The 14,791-nt window shown below is 34.8% G+C and overlaps 1 protein-coding gene across 9 annotated transcripts in view; it reads left to right on the top strand.

Annotated features, from left to right (window-relative positions):
* Positions 1 to 14,791, top strand: part of ADGRV1 (adhesion G protein-coupled receptor V1) — a 591,098-nt gene that overhangs the window by 201,076 nt on the left and 375,231 nt on the right. For all 9 annotated transcript variants that reach the window (XM_045033568.1, XM_045033570.1, XM_045033575.1 and 6 more), the window contains 8 exons: positions 986 to 1,241; positions 2,929 to 3,131; positions 4,359 to 4,535; positions 5,399 to 5,581; positions 7,453 to 7,632; positions 11,256 to 11,420; positions 11,972 to 12,089; positions 14,146 to 14,269. In XM_045033568.1, coding sequence (XP_044889503.1) covers positions 986 to 1,241; positions 2,929 to 3,131; positions 4,359 to 4,535; positions 5,399 to 5,581; positions 7,453 to 7,632; positions 11,256 to 11,420; positions 11,972 to 12,089; positions 14,146 to 14,269 — 1,406 coding nt within the window. The remainder of the gene's footprint in view (positions 1 to 985; positions 1,242 to 2,928; positions 3,132 to 4,358; positions 4,536 to 5,398; positions 5,582 to 7,452; positions 7,633 to 11,255; positions 11,421 to 11,971; positions 12,090 to 14,145; positions 14,270 to 14,791) is intronic.

Here is a 14,791-nt window from a genome sequence, read left to right on the forward strand (position 1 = left end):
AGCTCTTCAGTTTACATCTTCAAGTGCCTTCTGAGGTGGAGAGATGAGCGTCAACAAAATGGGCCTGGAATGCTAGTTTGAATGGTTGTAGCTTGTAGTCATGTTGCTAGAGAATAGGGTATAAGGTGGGGAGCAATGGGAAATGACATTCAAGGAACAAAGAAAGCCCTATCAGAAAGGATTTCAGATGCCTTTTAGCAAATTTGGATTTGACTCTAGACAGTGCAGATACAACAGGAGGAGAGAGATGCTCTGATTTGTATCTCTTTTTGTCTTTCTCTACCTCTATTTTGGTTCATTGATTGTTAAATCATACATCTATTGTAGCCAAAAGAAATAGCAATCCTGGCAACATTTTTGTAGAGAAAAATGTTTAAACTAGTATGTTACCTTCTTTTATTTGTGTACTTATTAAAAAAAATTTTGTTAAAGTTTATTTATTTTTGAGACAGAGACAGAGCATGAACGGGGCAGGGTCAGAGAGAGAGGGAGACACAGAATCTGAAGCAGGTTCCAGGCTTGGAGCTGTCAGCACAGAGCCTGATGCAGGGCTTGAACTCGCAGACTGTGAGATCATGACCTGAGCCAAAGTCAGAGGCTCAACCAACTGAGCCACCCAGGCACCCCAACCTTCTTTTATTTTTATAGATTTTATTTTTATAGATTTTTCAATATGTTATCTGGGACTTAGACTCCCAGAGAGACTATATACTCTATATTTTAATAGAATGTAGGCTTCAGGATGTGACAATTTGGCTACAGGTTTTATAAGGTTGAGTTTCAGTAATTGTTTACTTTTTTCTTTTTCCTAAAAGTCTTCCACTTTTAATATGAAAAGAATTTGATTTGTAGAATCATATTGTGTTGCTTAAATATCTCTTGTTATTTAAGTTGTGGTTCATATTGAAAGAAAATTTAATCTGATATTCTTACTGCACAGTGATAATTACAAAATAAATAAAATCTTCTTTCTTTAAAATTGTAGATTTCATTTTCTGAAGGGCAGGCACTATCTACAATCACTCTGACTGTTATTGCTGATGATGTACCAGAGTTATCAGAAATTGTGACTGTAACACTCGTTCGTGTTACCACAGAAGGGGTTGAGGACCTATCTAAAGGTGCTACCATTGATCAGAAAAGAAACAGATCTGTGATAACGACTCTGCCCAATGATTCACCTTATGGCTTAGTGGGTTGGCATGCTGAGTTTCTCTTCATTAGAGTAGCAGAGCCTAAAGGTAAGTCTTGTTAAATATTTTTCAGGTTCTAGTAACTTTTATTGGGTAATTTAATTGTAATGTTTACTAGGAATATAAGTCCCTTTGTGTGTGTGTGTGGGGGGGTATTCAGGTGTGCCTGGGGGCTCAGTCAGTTAAGCATCCAACTCTTGATTTTGGCTCAGGTCATGATCTCACGGTTTGTGATTTCAAGGCCTGTGTCTGGCTCCAGAGCACTGCTTGGGATTTGTTCTCTCTCTCTCTCTCTCTCTCTCTCCCTCTCCCTCTCCCTCTCCCTCTCCCTCTCCCTCTCCCTCTCCCTCTGCCCCTCCCCTGCTTACTCTCTCTCTCAAACTAAATAAATAAAATTAAAAAAAAAAATATATATATGTATACACATACATACATATTTTCAGTTTGACAGATCATATTTAATCTTTTCTACTTTTTATTTATTAAATTTTATGATCATATAATCACTTACCAATGGTGTTACGAGAAACACTTTTACTCTTTTGAGACATTACTATCATAATAGAAACGTTAATATTTTGGTAAATCATTGCAGTAAAGGTGACTGGTTTTTATTTTACTTTCCCTTTTTCATCCTTTATTTATTTGTTGTCTTCCCATACTCAGATTTCCTCTACACAGATTTTCAACAGTTATAGGGAACAGTAAGCAACACAGTGAAATGCATATAGTACTCAAGGTATTGTTAAACCCCAAATCAGTAATTAGAATATTTTTTCTGTGAAGTGTAAGTAATCAGTCCCTATTTCCTTTAAGCTTAGTGCTGAAATCTCTGCCCAAATAACTACTTATATAGGTATAAGATACATAGATTTTTTTTAGATAAATGCCATTTGACTTATTTGAACAAATATATTTGAACATATATGATATGTATTTATTTAGAATATGCTGTGTGAAGGCTCTAAAATTTTCAGACAGGAACATGGACATCTTTCAAGGACCTTTCATTTAGATAGTTGACTGAAAAAAATGACATATAATTATATATCTGGGCGTTTACATGTCTGTATATATGGGAACAGAAGCAGTAGACTTAGAATATGTTCATTTATTCATTCAACAAACATTTTGAAGCACCTAGGAAGTGCCACAGATTGTGCTGTGTGTTCTGGAAACAGAGACACAGTCTTAGGTTGTTAGAAACTCACAGACCAGTGAGGAAGATTGGTAAGCATTTTTTTGGTCCATTTACAGGGCAAATTTAATGTTAAAAATCTAAGAAATGAAATAAAAAATAGGTGCTGTGAATACTTTGATCCTTGTGGTAAACACCTGACTATTAGAACAAAATTACTGACTGTTTGTCTAATGATTAAGTTATTAAATGATGACTTTGGGTGTTTACTTTTTCATTTTTGAAAAATCTTCACATTTGCAATTAGCACCTCTGTCAACCTGCACATATGTACTTACCTAAGATTTTCAGCAGTTTTTGTTAAGGTACCTGATAGTGTGCAACATAGGAGGGTGATTAGAGAACCCAAAGTGAGGGTTTAGAACTGGGATATAATATGATGATTGCCAGTACAACTTTAGGGACAAGGGGGACAAAGCACAAAATCTTCCTTGGGACCATACATTGGGATAGTGCAGGACATTCCACGTAAGTGCTTGGGATGATGTCGAACACAAATAGGAAAGGTTATTTACTTGAGGTATGTGTATCTCACAGAGAACATCACCGTTCTTCAGTTACCCATTGTTCGAGATAAAGGACTGTTTGGGGACATTGCCATTCACTTGATAGCTAAACCCAACTTCTTACTGCACATCGATAATCAAGCTACTGAGAATGAAGACTTTGTGGTACAAGAAACAATAATAATGATGAAAGAAAACATGAAAGAAACTTACATCAAAGTTGCCATTTTGCCGGTGAGTTTAGGGTGCAATAAATAGGATGTAAAATAAAAGAATATGCTCTTAAAGATAAAATTGTGATGCTCTGGAAGATAAAAATCTTTGAAAAGGTTGCTTTTACATGTAAAATTGTGAGTATTCTAATTTTTCCACCCACCCTAACATTTAATAACAGATGACTACTTTTTATAACTGGTAAAAATAATATATTTATTAATGATTTGTGTTTATTTTTGAACTGGAATATTGTTTGAATGACCGTTGAAGCATGGAATTTACATTTGATTATATGTTTCATCGCATTCACTGTTTTGCTGGTTAGTTAGTTGTTTTGAACTAATGAGTGAATGAATAGAGTGCCTGAATTAATGTGGTTATTTTTATTGTTGGTTTGATAGTACAGTATTTTCATGTCATGATATTATTCAAATCAAGATTATTCTTTAGATGATTTAGATCTGGTTTTAGTGCTTTCTCATGTATATAAGAATAAGTGTATATATCTGTAATGATTCACAAGAAACTAAGAGTAGTTATTAATGTTATCTGTAATATATATTATCTAATATTGTGTGTGTTATAATCTTATATATTACAGTGTTAACAATAAATATATATTATTAAATAAATATAATGTTGCATAGTAATATTAGTGTTACTAATTGCAGTATTAGTGGTATTAAATAATAGTGGCCTCTAGAAAGGACATTCTGGGAAAGATGTAAGGGATGAGGCAGAACGGAAGTTTCCTTTCCTGTTCAGTGTCCATTATTTCTATCTTTGGAAATTTTTTATCACCTATTCCAAAATAAGGTAACAGTTTTTAAAAAGTTAATTAGAATATAGGATAATATCTAGAGTTGCAAGTCTAGAGCTTTTACTTTTAAGATGTATGTAGCATTTACCATTTCTCCTATATTTGGTGGGGTATTATGTGCATAAAACATATTTGATAGAATATGATCAAAATTGTGTGGTGGATTTAAAAAAAATATTTGCTAATGAGTATTAGGCTTCAGTTAAAACTTCACTGATAAGCTTGAATATTCCCTAAGATTCTGAAATTTGTCAGTGGGAATGTGTTAAAATATAAAAGGGAATCTTTTTTATTTGTGAAAAAGGTGCCCATTCCTGTGGTCAGTCATTTATTCCTTACTGAAAAATAATCAGGCTTCCAAGACAAATTCAGTATATTTTTAAAAATGGAACACATGTCTCTCCTGTTTGCCCCACCCCCCTCAGGATAATGCTCCTGAGTTGGAAGAAGGATTTATTGTCAACATCACTGAGGTGTACCTGGTGAATTCTGACTTCTCTGCAGGACAGCCAAGTGTGCGGAGACCTGGGATGGAAATAGTTGAGATAATGATTGAAGAAAATGATGATCCCAGAGGAATTTTTAAGTTTCATGTTACCACAGTGAGATAAACTTTAATGTATTTATAGTAATACAGACACTTCTACCTGCTGATTTGCTCAATGTTATATATTTTCTGGAGAGTAATTGGCTTTGCTTATAGACATTTATAAATATCTGCCTTAATGGGCCCCTGGGTGGCTCATTCAGTTAAGCGTCCGACTTCAGTTCAGGTCATGATCTCACATCTTGTGAGTTCGAGCCCCACATCAGGCCCTGTGCTGCCAGCTCGGAGCCTGGAGCCCACTTGAGATACTGTGTCTCCCTCTCTCTCTCTGCCCCTCCCCCACTCATGCTCTGTCTCTCTCTCTCTCAAAATTAAATAAACATTAAAAAAAAAGCCTTTAAAAAATAAGTATGTGCCTTAAAATTTGTCTTATAGACTAATTCTTAATTCTCTTTGTACTAGACCAAGAGGTTAAGCAAGTATATTTTCAAATTTAAATTTGAAAAGAATTTTGAAAACACCTATTATGCATATTTATATCCGACTATTGATTTCTACTTTGAAGTGTGAAATATAAGAAATGTAAGAAGAAATAATAAATTTAGAAAATGATGATAGGGTGCCTGAGTGGCTCAGTTGGCTGAGTGTCCTGTCTGACTCTTGATTTCAACTCAAATCATGATCTCATGGTTTATTCGAGCCCCACATCGGGCTCTGTGCTGATAGCAGGGAGCCTGCTACGATTCTCTTCCTCCCTCTCTCTCTGTCCCCCCCCCCTCTCTCTCTCTCTCTCTCTCTTTCTCCCTCTCTCCCTCTCCCCCCCCAAATAAATAAATAAGTTTAAAAAAAAAGGAAAGTGATGATGACATATAAGATGTTAATCTTCTCTTGTATTTTAACTATATTCTTTATTTAAAGGATTTTGGTGGAGTTATTACTGCCTATGAGGTGCCTCCACCACTGAATATTATTCAAATTCCTGTAGTCCGGATGGCTGGAAGCTTTGGGGCAGTAAATGTTTATTGGAAAGCAACACTGGATAGTGCTGGCCTGGAAGACTTTAAGCCATCTCATGGGATTCTTGAATTTGCAGATAAACAAGTATGCTAATTACAAATGTATTAGCAATTTTTCGTTGTACTTCAAACATCTTATAGATACCCACCAAATGGGTGCATTAGTGACTGCTAAATGTATCATACTTTTTGTTTGTATATCAAGCCAAACAGAACTCTTATTAATTAATGTGTTATAATTTATTGGTGGACATAGGAAGAGAATATAAAGAAACAAAAATCTCACCCTTTTCTGAACTTTCCTACCTCATTTAATTTTAAGGAGAAGTTAAAGGAGGATAATGAATGGCTTAGAAGTGCCTAAGAATGTAAGAATGTATAAAAAATTGCCTCATGAACTTTGTTATTCCTATAAATTTTAGGTCCTTTTATTCTATTGATTTCTTAATGCTTATCAATACAGATAACTTACTTATTTAGGATTTGCACGAAAGTGTGCACATTTTATTACTTAATATCCAGAACTTTTTGTTACAACTAAAAACAAGACTTTTTAAAATGATAGAGAAGAGACAAAATAATCAAATCTGAAAAATTGAAAAACAGTATTCTAGATTTGGGCCAAAGTATTCTCTAAGAGTTATAAGTTTTGGAAACTGGACATTTTGTAATATGATGTATGAAGCCTGATTTTGCTGAGACAGATTTGTACAGAATGCATCAGCCTATTAGTTGCTGCTGAAAAATAAGCATACAGGTTAGACATCCCTATACATAATGGTCTATTAATATTTGAAATCATGAGTTTTTAACAAATTTAGAACTTCAAAGGAGGGAAAGAGAGGGAGGGAAAAAGAGAGGGAGGGAGGGAAAAGAGAGGGAAAGGAGGGAAAAGAGAGATCTTTACACTAACAGTAGAAACAAATACATATATTTTTCATCAAAGTAGCATTCTGCCTTATATTACTAGCACTTTATTTTGTGCATGAGGTTGAAGGCCTGTTATTTAACAGTACCTTAAGATCATTGTCATTCTTAAAGTTAACATCTTCTAAGCAAGTATTCTGTATTTTACAGTATAGAGTTGAGGTGCCTACATTTTAATAAGCTTCCATTTTAATATTTGATTTTGTTCAGGTTTCCACTTCTCAGTATGAATCTAGATTTCTCACTTTTCTCTTTTATTAAAGGTATTAGGTAGATTTATGTAGAAAAACTTCATTTTCCGGTAAACATCTGTGTCAAAATACTGGAATTTCCCTCCGAGATACAGAAAACATTTTAAATGTAGAGATACGACTAGAATATTTTTATGACCAGTAGTGAAATCACAAGCTGGGCCAAGTTTTACTTATTTATAAGTTATAAAAATGTTTAACATAGACCCAGACAAATGTACGAAATCCTAATCACCAACATTTGAGAACAGAAGAATTGGGTTTTCTTCCTGCCTTTCTTTAACATTTTAAGAGTGACATTTGAAGCCAAAGGGATTTATTCTAACTCTGAAGACAATGGTAATTTCTATGTTACCATTGTATGTCATGTGATATTAATGCTAAGTATACTAATGTTTATATTTGCGAAATGGTTATTAGAGCCTATATGGCATTTTAAATACTTTTGTTCAAGAATCAGGCTTCATTAGTTTTTGTATACATAAATATCACTATATTTTATTACATATGTAATTCCCTTATCTTGAAAATAATAGAGTGTAAATTTCTGATTTGAAATACTAAATAGTATGTATAATTTTAAAATAGTATTATGAACATAACAGGCCAAAAAATACTATATTTTTGTACTATATTTCTGTCAACTAATAGTTTAAATATATGTGATCAAAAATTGCTATTATATTATATCCTCCTTGCCTCTTACCCTCCCTCCTTCCCTTGTTCCCTCCCTTCTTTCTCTCCCTCCTTTTCCTTCTTTCTCCCTTTTCTTTTGTAGGTTACTGCAATGATAGAAATTACCATAATTGATGATGCTGAACTTGAACTCATGGAGACGTTCACTATTTCCTTAATCAGGGTGGCTGGAGGTGGCAGACTTGGCGATGACGTTGTGGTAACTGTTGTTATTCCGCAAAATGACTCCCCATTTGGAGTATTTGGATTTGAAGAAAAGACTGTAAGTTAAATACCAGGGGGAGGGTGCCTTCCCCTAAGCTAATTATTTTTGTAGATTTAAAAGAAAGATATCTTTCATTTTTTAAAAAACTTTTACCTCTCACTCATGATTTTCTACTCAAGAGTCCTTGAAGTTGGCTGTTGAATTAAGGGTCAGTCCTCTAATCTGTGTTTGACAGTAACGAGTCATCTAAGATCAGACAATTACAAAGGGGGAAAAAAAATCTTACTTATTGGGTATCGTAGACCAAGAGTTAGTTTTTGTCCATACGTTTTGTTCTCAGCCTGTCTTGCTACCAGACCACCATCCTGGTCACAAGGCAAGATCTAAGTGTTACATCCTAGGATACATTTAGTTGGGGAGGGATTTACTTTACCTTCCCTTTTGGTACTCAGTCTCATATTGAACAAAACACAGAGGGATTTACTTTACCTTCCCTTCTGGTACTCAGTCTCATATTGAACAAACACCACAGTCAACCCAGCTGAAATGTTTCTTTGTATTTGTTCTTTCCTCCCTCTTACTTCCCTTTGGTTGTCTACTTTCAGGACCTGGAAGAGGGAAGCCAGTTACTATTATCGGTTTAATTGCTAAGGGAGAAAAAAACTTAACCATTTATAAAGCCAGATTTGGTGACTAATGCTAAATTATCTCTACATCTTAAATATTAAAAAATTGTTAAAACCGTATCACAATTAGTACATGATTTTATATCACCATTTTTAAGGCTGTCTTTCAAAGGAAATTCCAAGATGAAATAATCATATATTTAGATAATTCTGATATACACAAGTTTTCTTGGTCTATAGGTCACCTTTCCCTTTATTTGACCACTTATAGATAATTAGTAATTCATAATAGATCATTTTAAATAATAAACAGATTGCTCCCAATGCTCATTGTCTTTACTATTTTGTGGATGAAAGGCTAGACTTATAACTTGCCCATTAAGGCTGGGCTTCCCAGATGCTCCAAACTTTAAATATATCCTAATAATTACCTAATGATTACATCATTGAAGTTTTTTTTTTTTTTTTTTAACGTTTATTTATTTTTGAGACCAAGAGAGACAGAGCATGAACGGGGGAGGGTCAGAGAGAGGGAGACACAGAATATGAAACAGGCTCCAGGCTCTGAGCTGCCAGCACAGGGCCCAATGCGGGGCTCGAACTCATGGACCACGAAATCATGACCTGAGCTGAAGTCGGCCGCTTAACCGACTGAGCCACCCAGGCGCCCCAATCATTGAAGTTTTAATTTCGTAAGAGAATGGGAACCATGAGAGGGACAGGACACACACACTTCTGCTATAGCCTTATGAGTCTCTCTTTCTTGGGAAATGAATAAGCAGAATTAAGTGTTTGTAAGGAGTGGTAGAGTCACAAGAGTGGTTGTGAATGTTTCCTGAGCAAAATGAAAAGTCTGGAAAACATAAAACTATTAGTATAAAGAAGAGAGTAAAAAGCATCCATAATGGTATTAACCTAAGATACGGACATCATTAATATTTTTTTATTTCCATCTGTGCTTTTTTTCTTTGCATATGTGAAAAGAAACATTTTAATTGATATAAATATAATTCAGTTTTTATAAAATGTCAGTTAACTTCTGAGTTTGGATAAAAGGTTCAGGGTTTCATTCAAATCTTTAGTGGTAAAACCTTAACATAAATGTTGCTTTTAACTTCGTCATGCTTTTGGACTCCTAGGCATTAAACGGTATGTGTATAAGTTTCTCTCACTGTTAGGGAAAATGAAGACTTACATGACTATTCATAAATAACTTTCATTTATTTTATCTTAACTACTGTTGTAAACTTTAGTGCACCCTTGGCCTGAGAACTCATATCTTACTGTAGTGACCTCAAGTTTCCAATTTGTCTTGCAATCTAAAAGTGAGAGTGAGGTCACCCAATTCCTACTGTGTTATTTCTCATAAGCCTTGCTGTGAGGAACAAATGAGTTGATATATGTAAAGCACTTACAACTGGGTCTTACACTTAGTAGGTGTCAATTGCTATTTTTATAATTAGTAGTATCAGCAGCAGCTTGTTTTTCAGCCCTTTGTGGTTACTTTTTTATATTGTGTTTCTTACTGCCAAAGGCTCTTGATAACACAAAATTTTTTTGTTTTAACATGTATCTAAGATACACAGTATTGTGCATATAGTGAACATTTTGTTAGCATTATTTGATGACAGATTAGATTTAGAAGTCAACAATATTGAGGAAAGTTTATTAATATAAATCTGTCAGAACAAATAAGCTGCTCATGAGGGCAATATGGTAAGTATACCAAAGCCCTGGCTCAAGAAATCTCCTTGTGAAACCGAAGCTACAATGTTATTATCTATGGAAAGAAAAAGGACTTATATATGAATGATAAGTTTATAATGGGTCTCTTCTTTCTCACTTTGCTTCTTATTTAATATTTCTGTTATCTGAGGGGTGGCATGAATAGCACTGGCTATGGAGTCAGAACATCTGAACCAGAAGAGAAGGCTTCTCTTTTCCATATATGTGCATATATCCAACCCCCAGATTTCTTAGAGCTTCTGTGAAGCTTAAATAAGATAATGTATATGCCGGAATTGACATATACTAGAAGCTCAATAAATATTAGTTAGCTCTAAAGGTCTGCTCTTGGAACCATTACCAAATTTCATGAAAAAAAAAAAAAGCAAAACAAATTTGTGTTGGGCACTTAGGTATCTGTCTTGAAAATGGAAAGCATTGTTTTATATTGTATTTACATAACAGGTGGATATTATAGGCTTAGTTTGGACTTTGCTTCCCCAGTCAGTATATGCAATTCAGTTGAACCAGCTCTCTTAATAAGGAACTTGTGTAGAAAATAAATAGTACAGGTAAATTAATGTATTGAATTTCCTTCTCTATTTCTGTCAGGTTAATAAAAACCTCTTTTAAATTTGGACTTACTCCTGAAGCCAAGACTACACTGTATGTTAAGTAACTTGAAAATAAATAAAAAAAAAAACAAAATAAAACAAATAAATTTGGACTTCCTAAAATTGGCAAACTGCAGATAATTAGGAGGACACTTGCAGTCTGTATTATCTGGGGAGCCTGACTCCATTAACAAAGAACCCCTAAATCTTACTTCCTTAAGATAATAAGAGTTTAGTTTTTTCTTCCTTCAGAAGCCCTACATCCATGGTCCTCCCTAAGACCTAGGGACACCTCCTGTCCAACTGGCGTTCTCAGGCACCCACTTTTTTCCTTCTTGACTCTGTCCTGGTTCCTGGGAGTCCTCACTAGTCACCCAGCACATGGAGAAAAAAGGAATGTGGAATGTTTTGTGGGAAGTTGATGCAGACTGTTAGGAACGTACTTCACTTCCCACGTGTTACTGTTGGCCAGAATTTAGTCACATGCTCTACCTAATTGCTAGGAGATGAGGAAAGGCTAGGAGATGCCAAGTAGCAGAGTGTCTAGGACAAAAAGGAAATGGGGTTTGGTGAAGTATTTTTTTTTTCTGCCACATGATTGTAACATGCCATGAACAGAGTTCTGAATTGAAAAGTTTCAGTCTTTGCAAATAGAAATAAGATTGTTTTTCCTGCTCCTTTCTTTTTTCACCTTACTGGATTTTCTTTCTTTTAGGTAATGGTTGATGAATCTCTTTTGTCTGATGACCCTGATTCATATGTGACATTGACAGTTGTCCGGTCCCTAGGAGGAAAAGGAGCTGTTCGACTTCAGTGGACCATAGATGAGACAGCTAAAAATGATCTCAGGCCTTTGAATGGGACGCTTCTTTTTGATGAGGTATCGTCAGCATCAGGACTCCTGTAGTTTTTCTCAAACTTGTGTTTGTTTTTTTCCCATAGTACTGCTTATGAATTCGTATGATAGTATATACTATGTGTGGAATTTATTTGAAATCATAGGCACTTTGGAGGAAAATCACACACATACCTGATGTCTAAAATCTAACTTAATTTCAGACACTGCCTCCATCCCTCAACGTTTCCTCTCCTGACTGAGGGTAAAACCCATCAACCAAGCTGGACATCTGGGAGTTATCCCCATTTCCACCCATTCTGTAACTCTTATTTGATCCCAAGTCTCGTCAATGTTTAGACAGTTTAGAGGTTATGTTAATTTTCCCCCTTCTTTCCAATTAAAAACTTACATGGGATTTTTGGTCAGAGCTAATTTTTATATAGTAATTTTTCTAGAAGCAACTCATAATTCTAAGGTACAAAAAGACACTTGAAAAAATACTTATGGGCATAAACATTATTCTGCTAATGAGAACTCTCAAAATTTGGCTTTTATCAATCCAGAAAATTTATTATTCTTCTCATTTGATGTAGACAGAGTCTGAAAAGACCATTGTGTTGCACACGCTTCATGATACTGTGTTGGAGGAGGACAGGCGTTTTACCATTCAGTTGATACCAACTGATGAAGTAGAAATATCTCCAGTGAAAGGTAAGAGAAATTCACATGTTTGGAAATTAGAAAGTAGATACTCAGGAAAATATAACCAAATAATGAGTAGTTACAAAGTTAGGTTTTATAATTACTAAAATGCTTGCTGAAACATAAGCTAACTCACTTGTATGACAGCCAAAGAGGTTTTTTTTTTTTAATTTTTTTTTTCCAACGTTTATTTATTTTTGGGACAGAGAGAGACAGAGCATGAACAGGGGAGGGGCAGAGAGAGAGGGAGACACAGAATCGGAAACAGGCTCCAGGCTCTGAGCCATCAGCCCAGAGCCTGACGCGGGGCTCGAACTCCCGGATCGCGAGATCGTGACCTGGCTGAAGTCGGACGCTTAACCGACTGCGCCACCCAGGCGCCCCAGCCAAAGAGTTTTTAAAAGTGAAATTCTAATACCTGATTGGTATTGGAATTGGTAAAGTTATATATCAAAGATTTTACAGTACTTAGCTCTGTGATTTTTTAAAAGATGTTTGTTGTTGTGATGTTTGTAAAGTAAAATATGGAAGCTTCCTAAAACGTCCATGAATAGGAGACTGGTTAATTATGACAGAGTACCATATAAGTATTCAAAAGGATATAGCTGAAAAAGCTTTAATTACATTAAACATTAAAAACACTTAGTTACGTGGATAATTGCTGTGTTATAGCAGGCTTCATAACATGTTCAGAGTTATCCCATTTTTTCACGTGCATGTTATAAGTGTGTTTGGAATTACTTACTTGAAATGTTGATAGTGTGATTTGATTACCTATATTTTCTACACATTTATAATTGTCACATATGGCTTTTATAATAAAATATTATTTTAAAACTTAGCATATTATGTCTGTTTCAGGCTAGCTATGTCTATTTTCATCTGAAAGTGATTACTTCAATATTTTGACATTTCAGAAATAGGCATCGTAATTCTCATTTGTGTATGGTCCTTATGAAAATTTGTTTCCTATCTGAAGTGAAAGGGTTAATGGTCCTAAAATGGTTGCATTGTGGTACAGACAATAATAACCATTAAAAAATGGCCCAGCAACTTTGATATGAAAGCTTAGTGACATACGTGCCCTTTTTTAACATCAGTAGCTCCATCCTATGGAGTTGGTCTGTGGCCGAAAAAGCAGAATTCCAGGCCAAAGAGATTCTCAAAATTGTAGAGAATATCACTGTATGTACTTAAGGTAGTTCTTTTCTCATTTTTCTCTAGAGTACTTTCCAACAAACCTCTGAGGGAATCATATGATTACACCATATTCTTCCATACATCTTAAGTTAGCTCAGTTGTCTACGTCACATTAGATGTCAGACTGATGTCATATAGACTAACTAGACATAAGACTAAGAATATACCTATGGTTCAGGATGAATAATTTATTAATATAAAAAATATATTTCGAATTGTGGCGTACTTGGACATGACGGACCACTCTTAGTTTTATTAATCCATTGCCAAAGAAAGTGAGAGTATAGTTACTCAGTCCTTTTTTTCATAAAACCCTAATATTAGCTTCTGGAAACACTTTCCTTCAAGTTAGTGCTAAACTATAATATGAATACTCGTATTACTTCTTATAATTTTTCTTTCTATTATTTAGCTCGCTTTTTATAAATGCTTGTAAGCAAATAGCGGATTCAGAAAATTAAAACTAAAAACTACCCCAAGAATTCTTACTTTTGCCACATAGCCAGTTTTAGTGAACTGCAAAATGGTCATTGCAGAAGTAAATTAATGCAAATGGTGGAAGAGTACTCTCTTATTATGAGAGTGATAGTGGAATTATTGTCCACTTTCTCCTGCACCCTTTCATTAAAATATGATTTGGGGCAAGTTTTTTGCCTCACTGTCTTGAGTGCCTCAATGCGCTTAAATAATTTCATTGGGAAAATGAGGATAAATGAGGATAATGTTAGCACCTAGTTCATATGATTTCCATGACCATTGACTCACAGGATTAGTATATATGTAAAGTGCTGAGAATTTTGCTAGGTGTATAATAAGTGAATACATATGTTTGTTTCATTCATGTTATGTGTCATCTTCAACTCAGGTAGTGCATCAATAATCATTCGGGGAGATAAGGGAACATCAGGAGAAGTTGGGATTGCTCCATCATCTAAGCATGTCCTCATTGGGGAACCCTCAGGAAAATACAATGGTACTGCTATCATCAGGTATGGGCTTCATGCTTTTTCTTTGCTTAGGTGGAGATTTTGAACTTTTATTTAAAATCCTTAGCATTTTTATGTAAGTGCATTGTTTTCATCACATACATATTCTTCAGACATCATCATTTTATATTTTAGTAACATCGTATGGAAAGTAGAAAAAAGTTTTGCTAAAAATTAAAGACCTATCCTGACCTATCTTGAAGTTAGATCATGAAGAATATTTAGGAAAAGTTTCTTCAACAGATATGTATTGATCATACGGTTGCATATTCCCAAATCTTGACATCTAATGATCATGACTGCTACTTGGGTGATTTGCACAACCTACGACAAGGAAAGCACCTTCACTTAACATCAGGAGATCTGATGCTTTCACCCTGTTCTGTCACTCACCGTGTCAAATAAGAGAGTTACTTCCTGTCTGTAAGCTCGTGTCTTAGCTACAAAATCATTCCTTTGAAAATCCTCTGGATCAAACATTTTATGATTCTAAGTGTTCTAAAATTAGGCCCTATATATAATTAG

Source organism: Felis catus, chromosome A1, assembly GCF_018350175.1.
Source record: "Felis catus isolate Fca126 chromosome A1, F.catus_Fca126_mat1.0, whole genome shotgun sequence".
NCBI classification, from domain to species: domain Eukaryota; kingdom Metazoa; phylum Chordata; class Mammalia; order Carnivora; family Felidae; genus Felis; species Felis catus.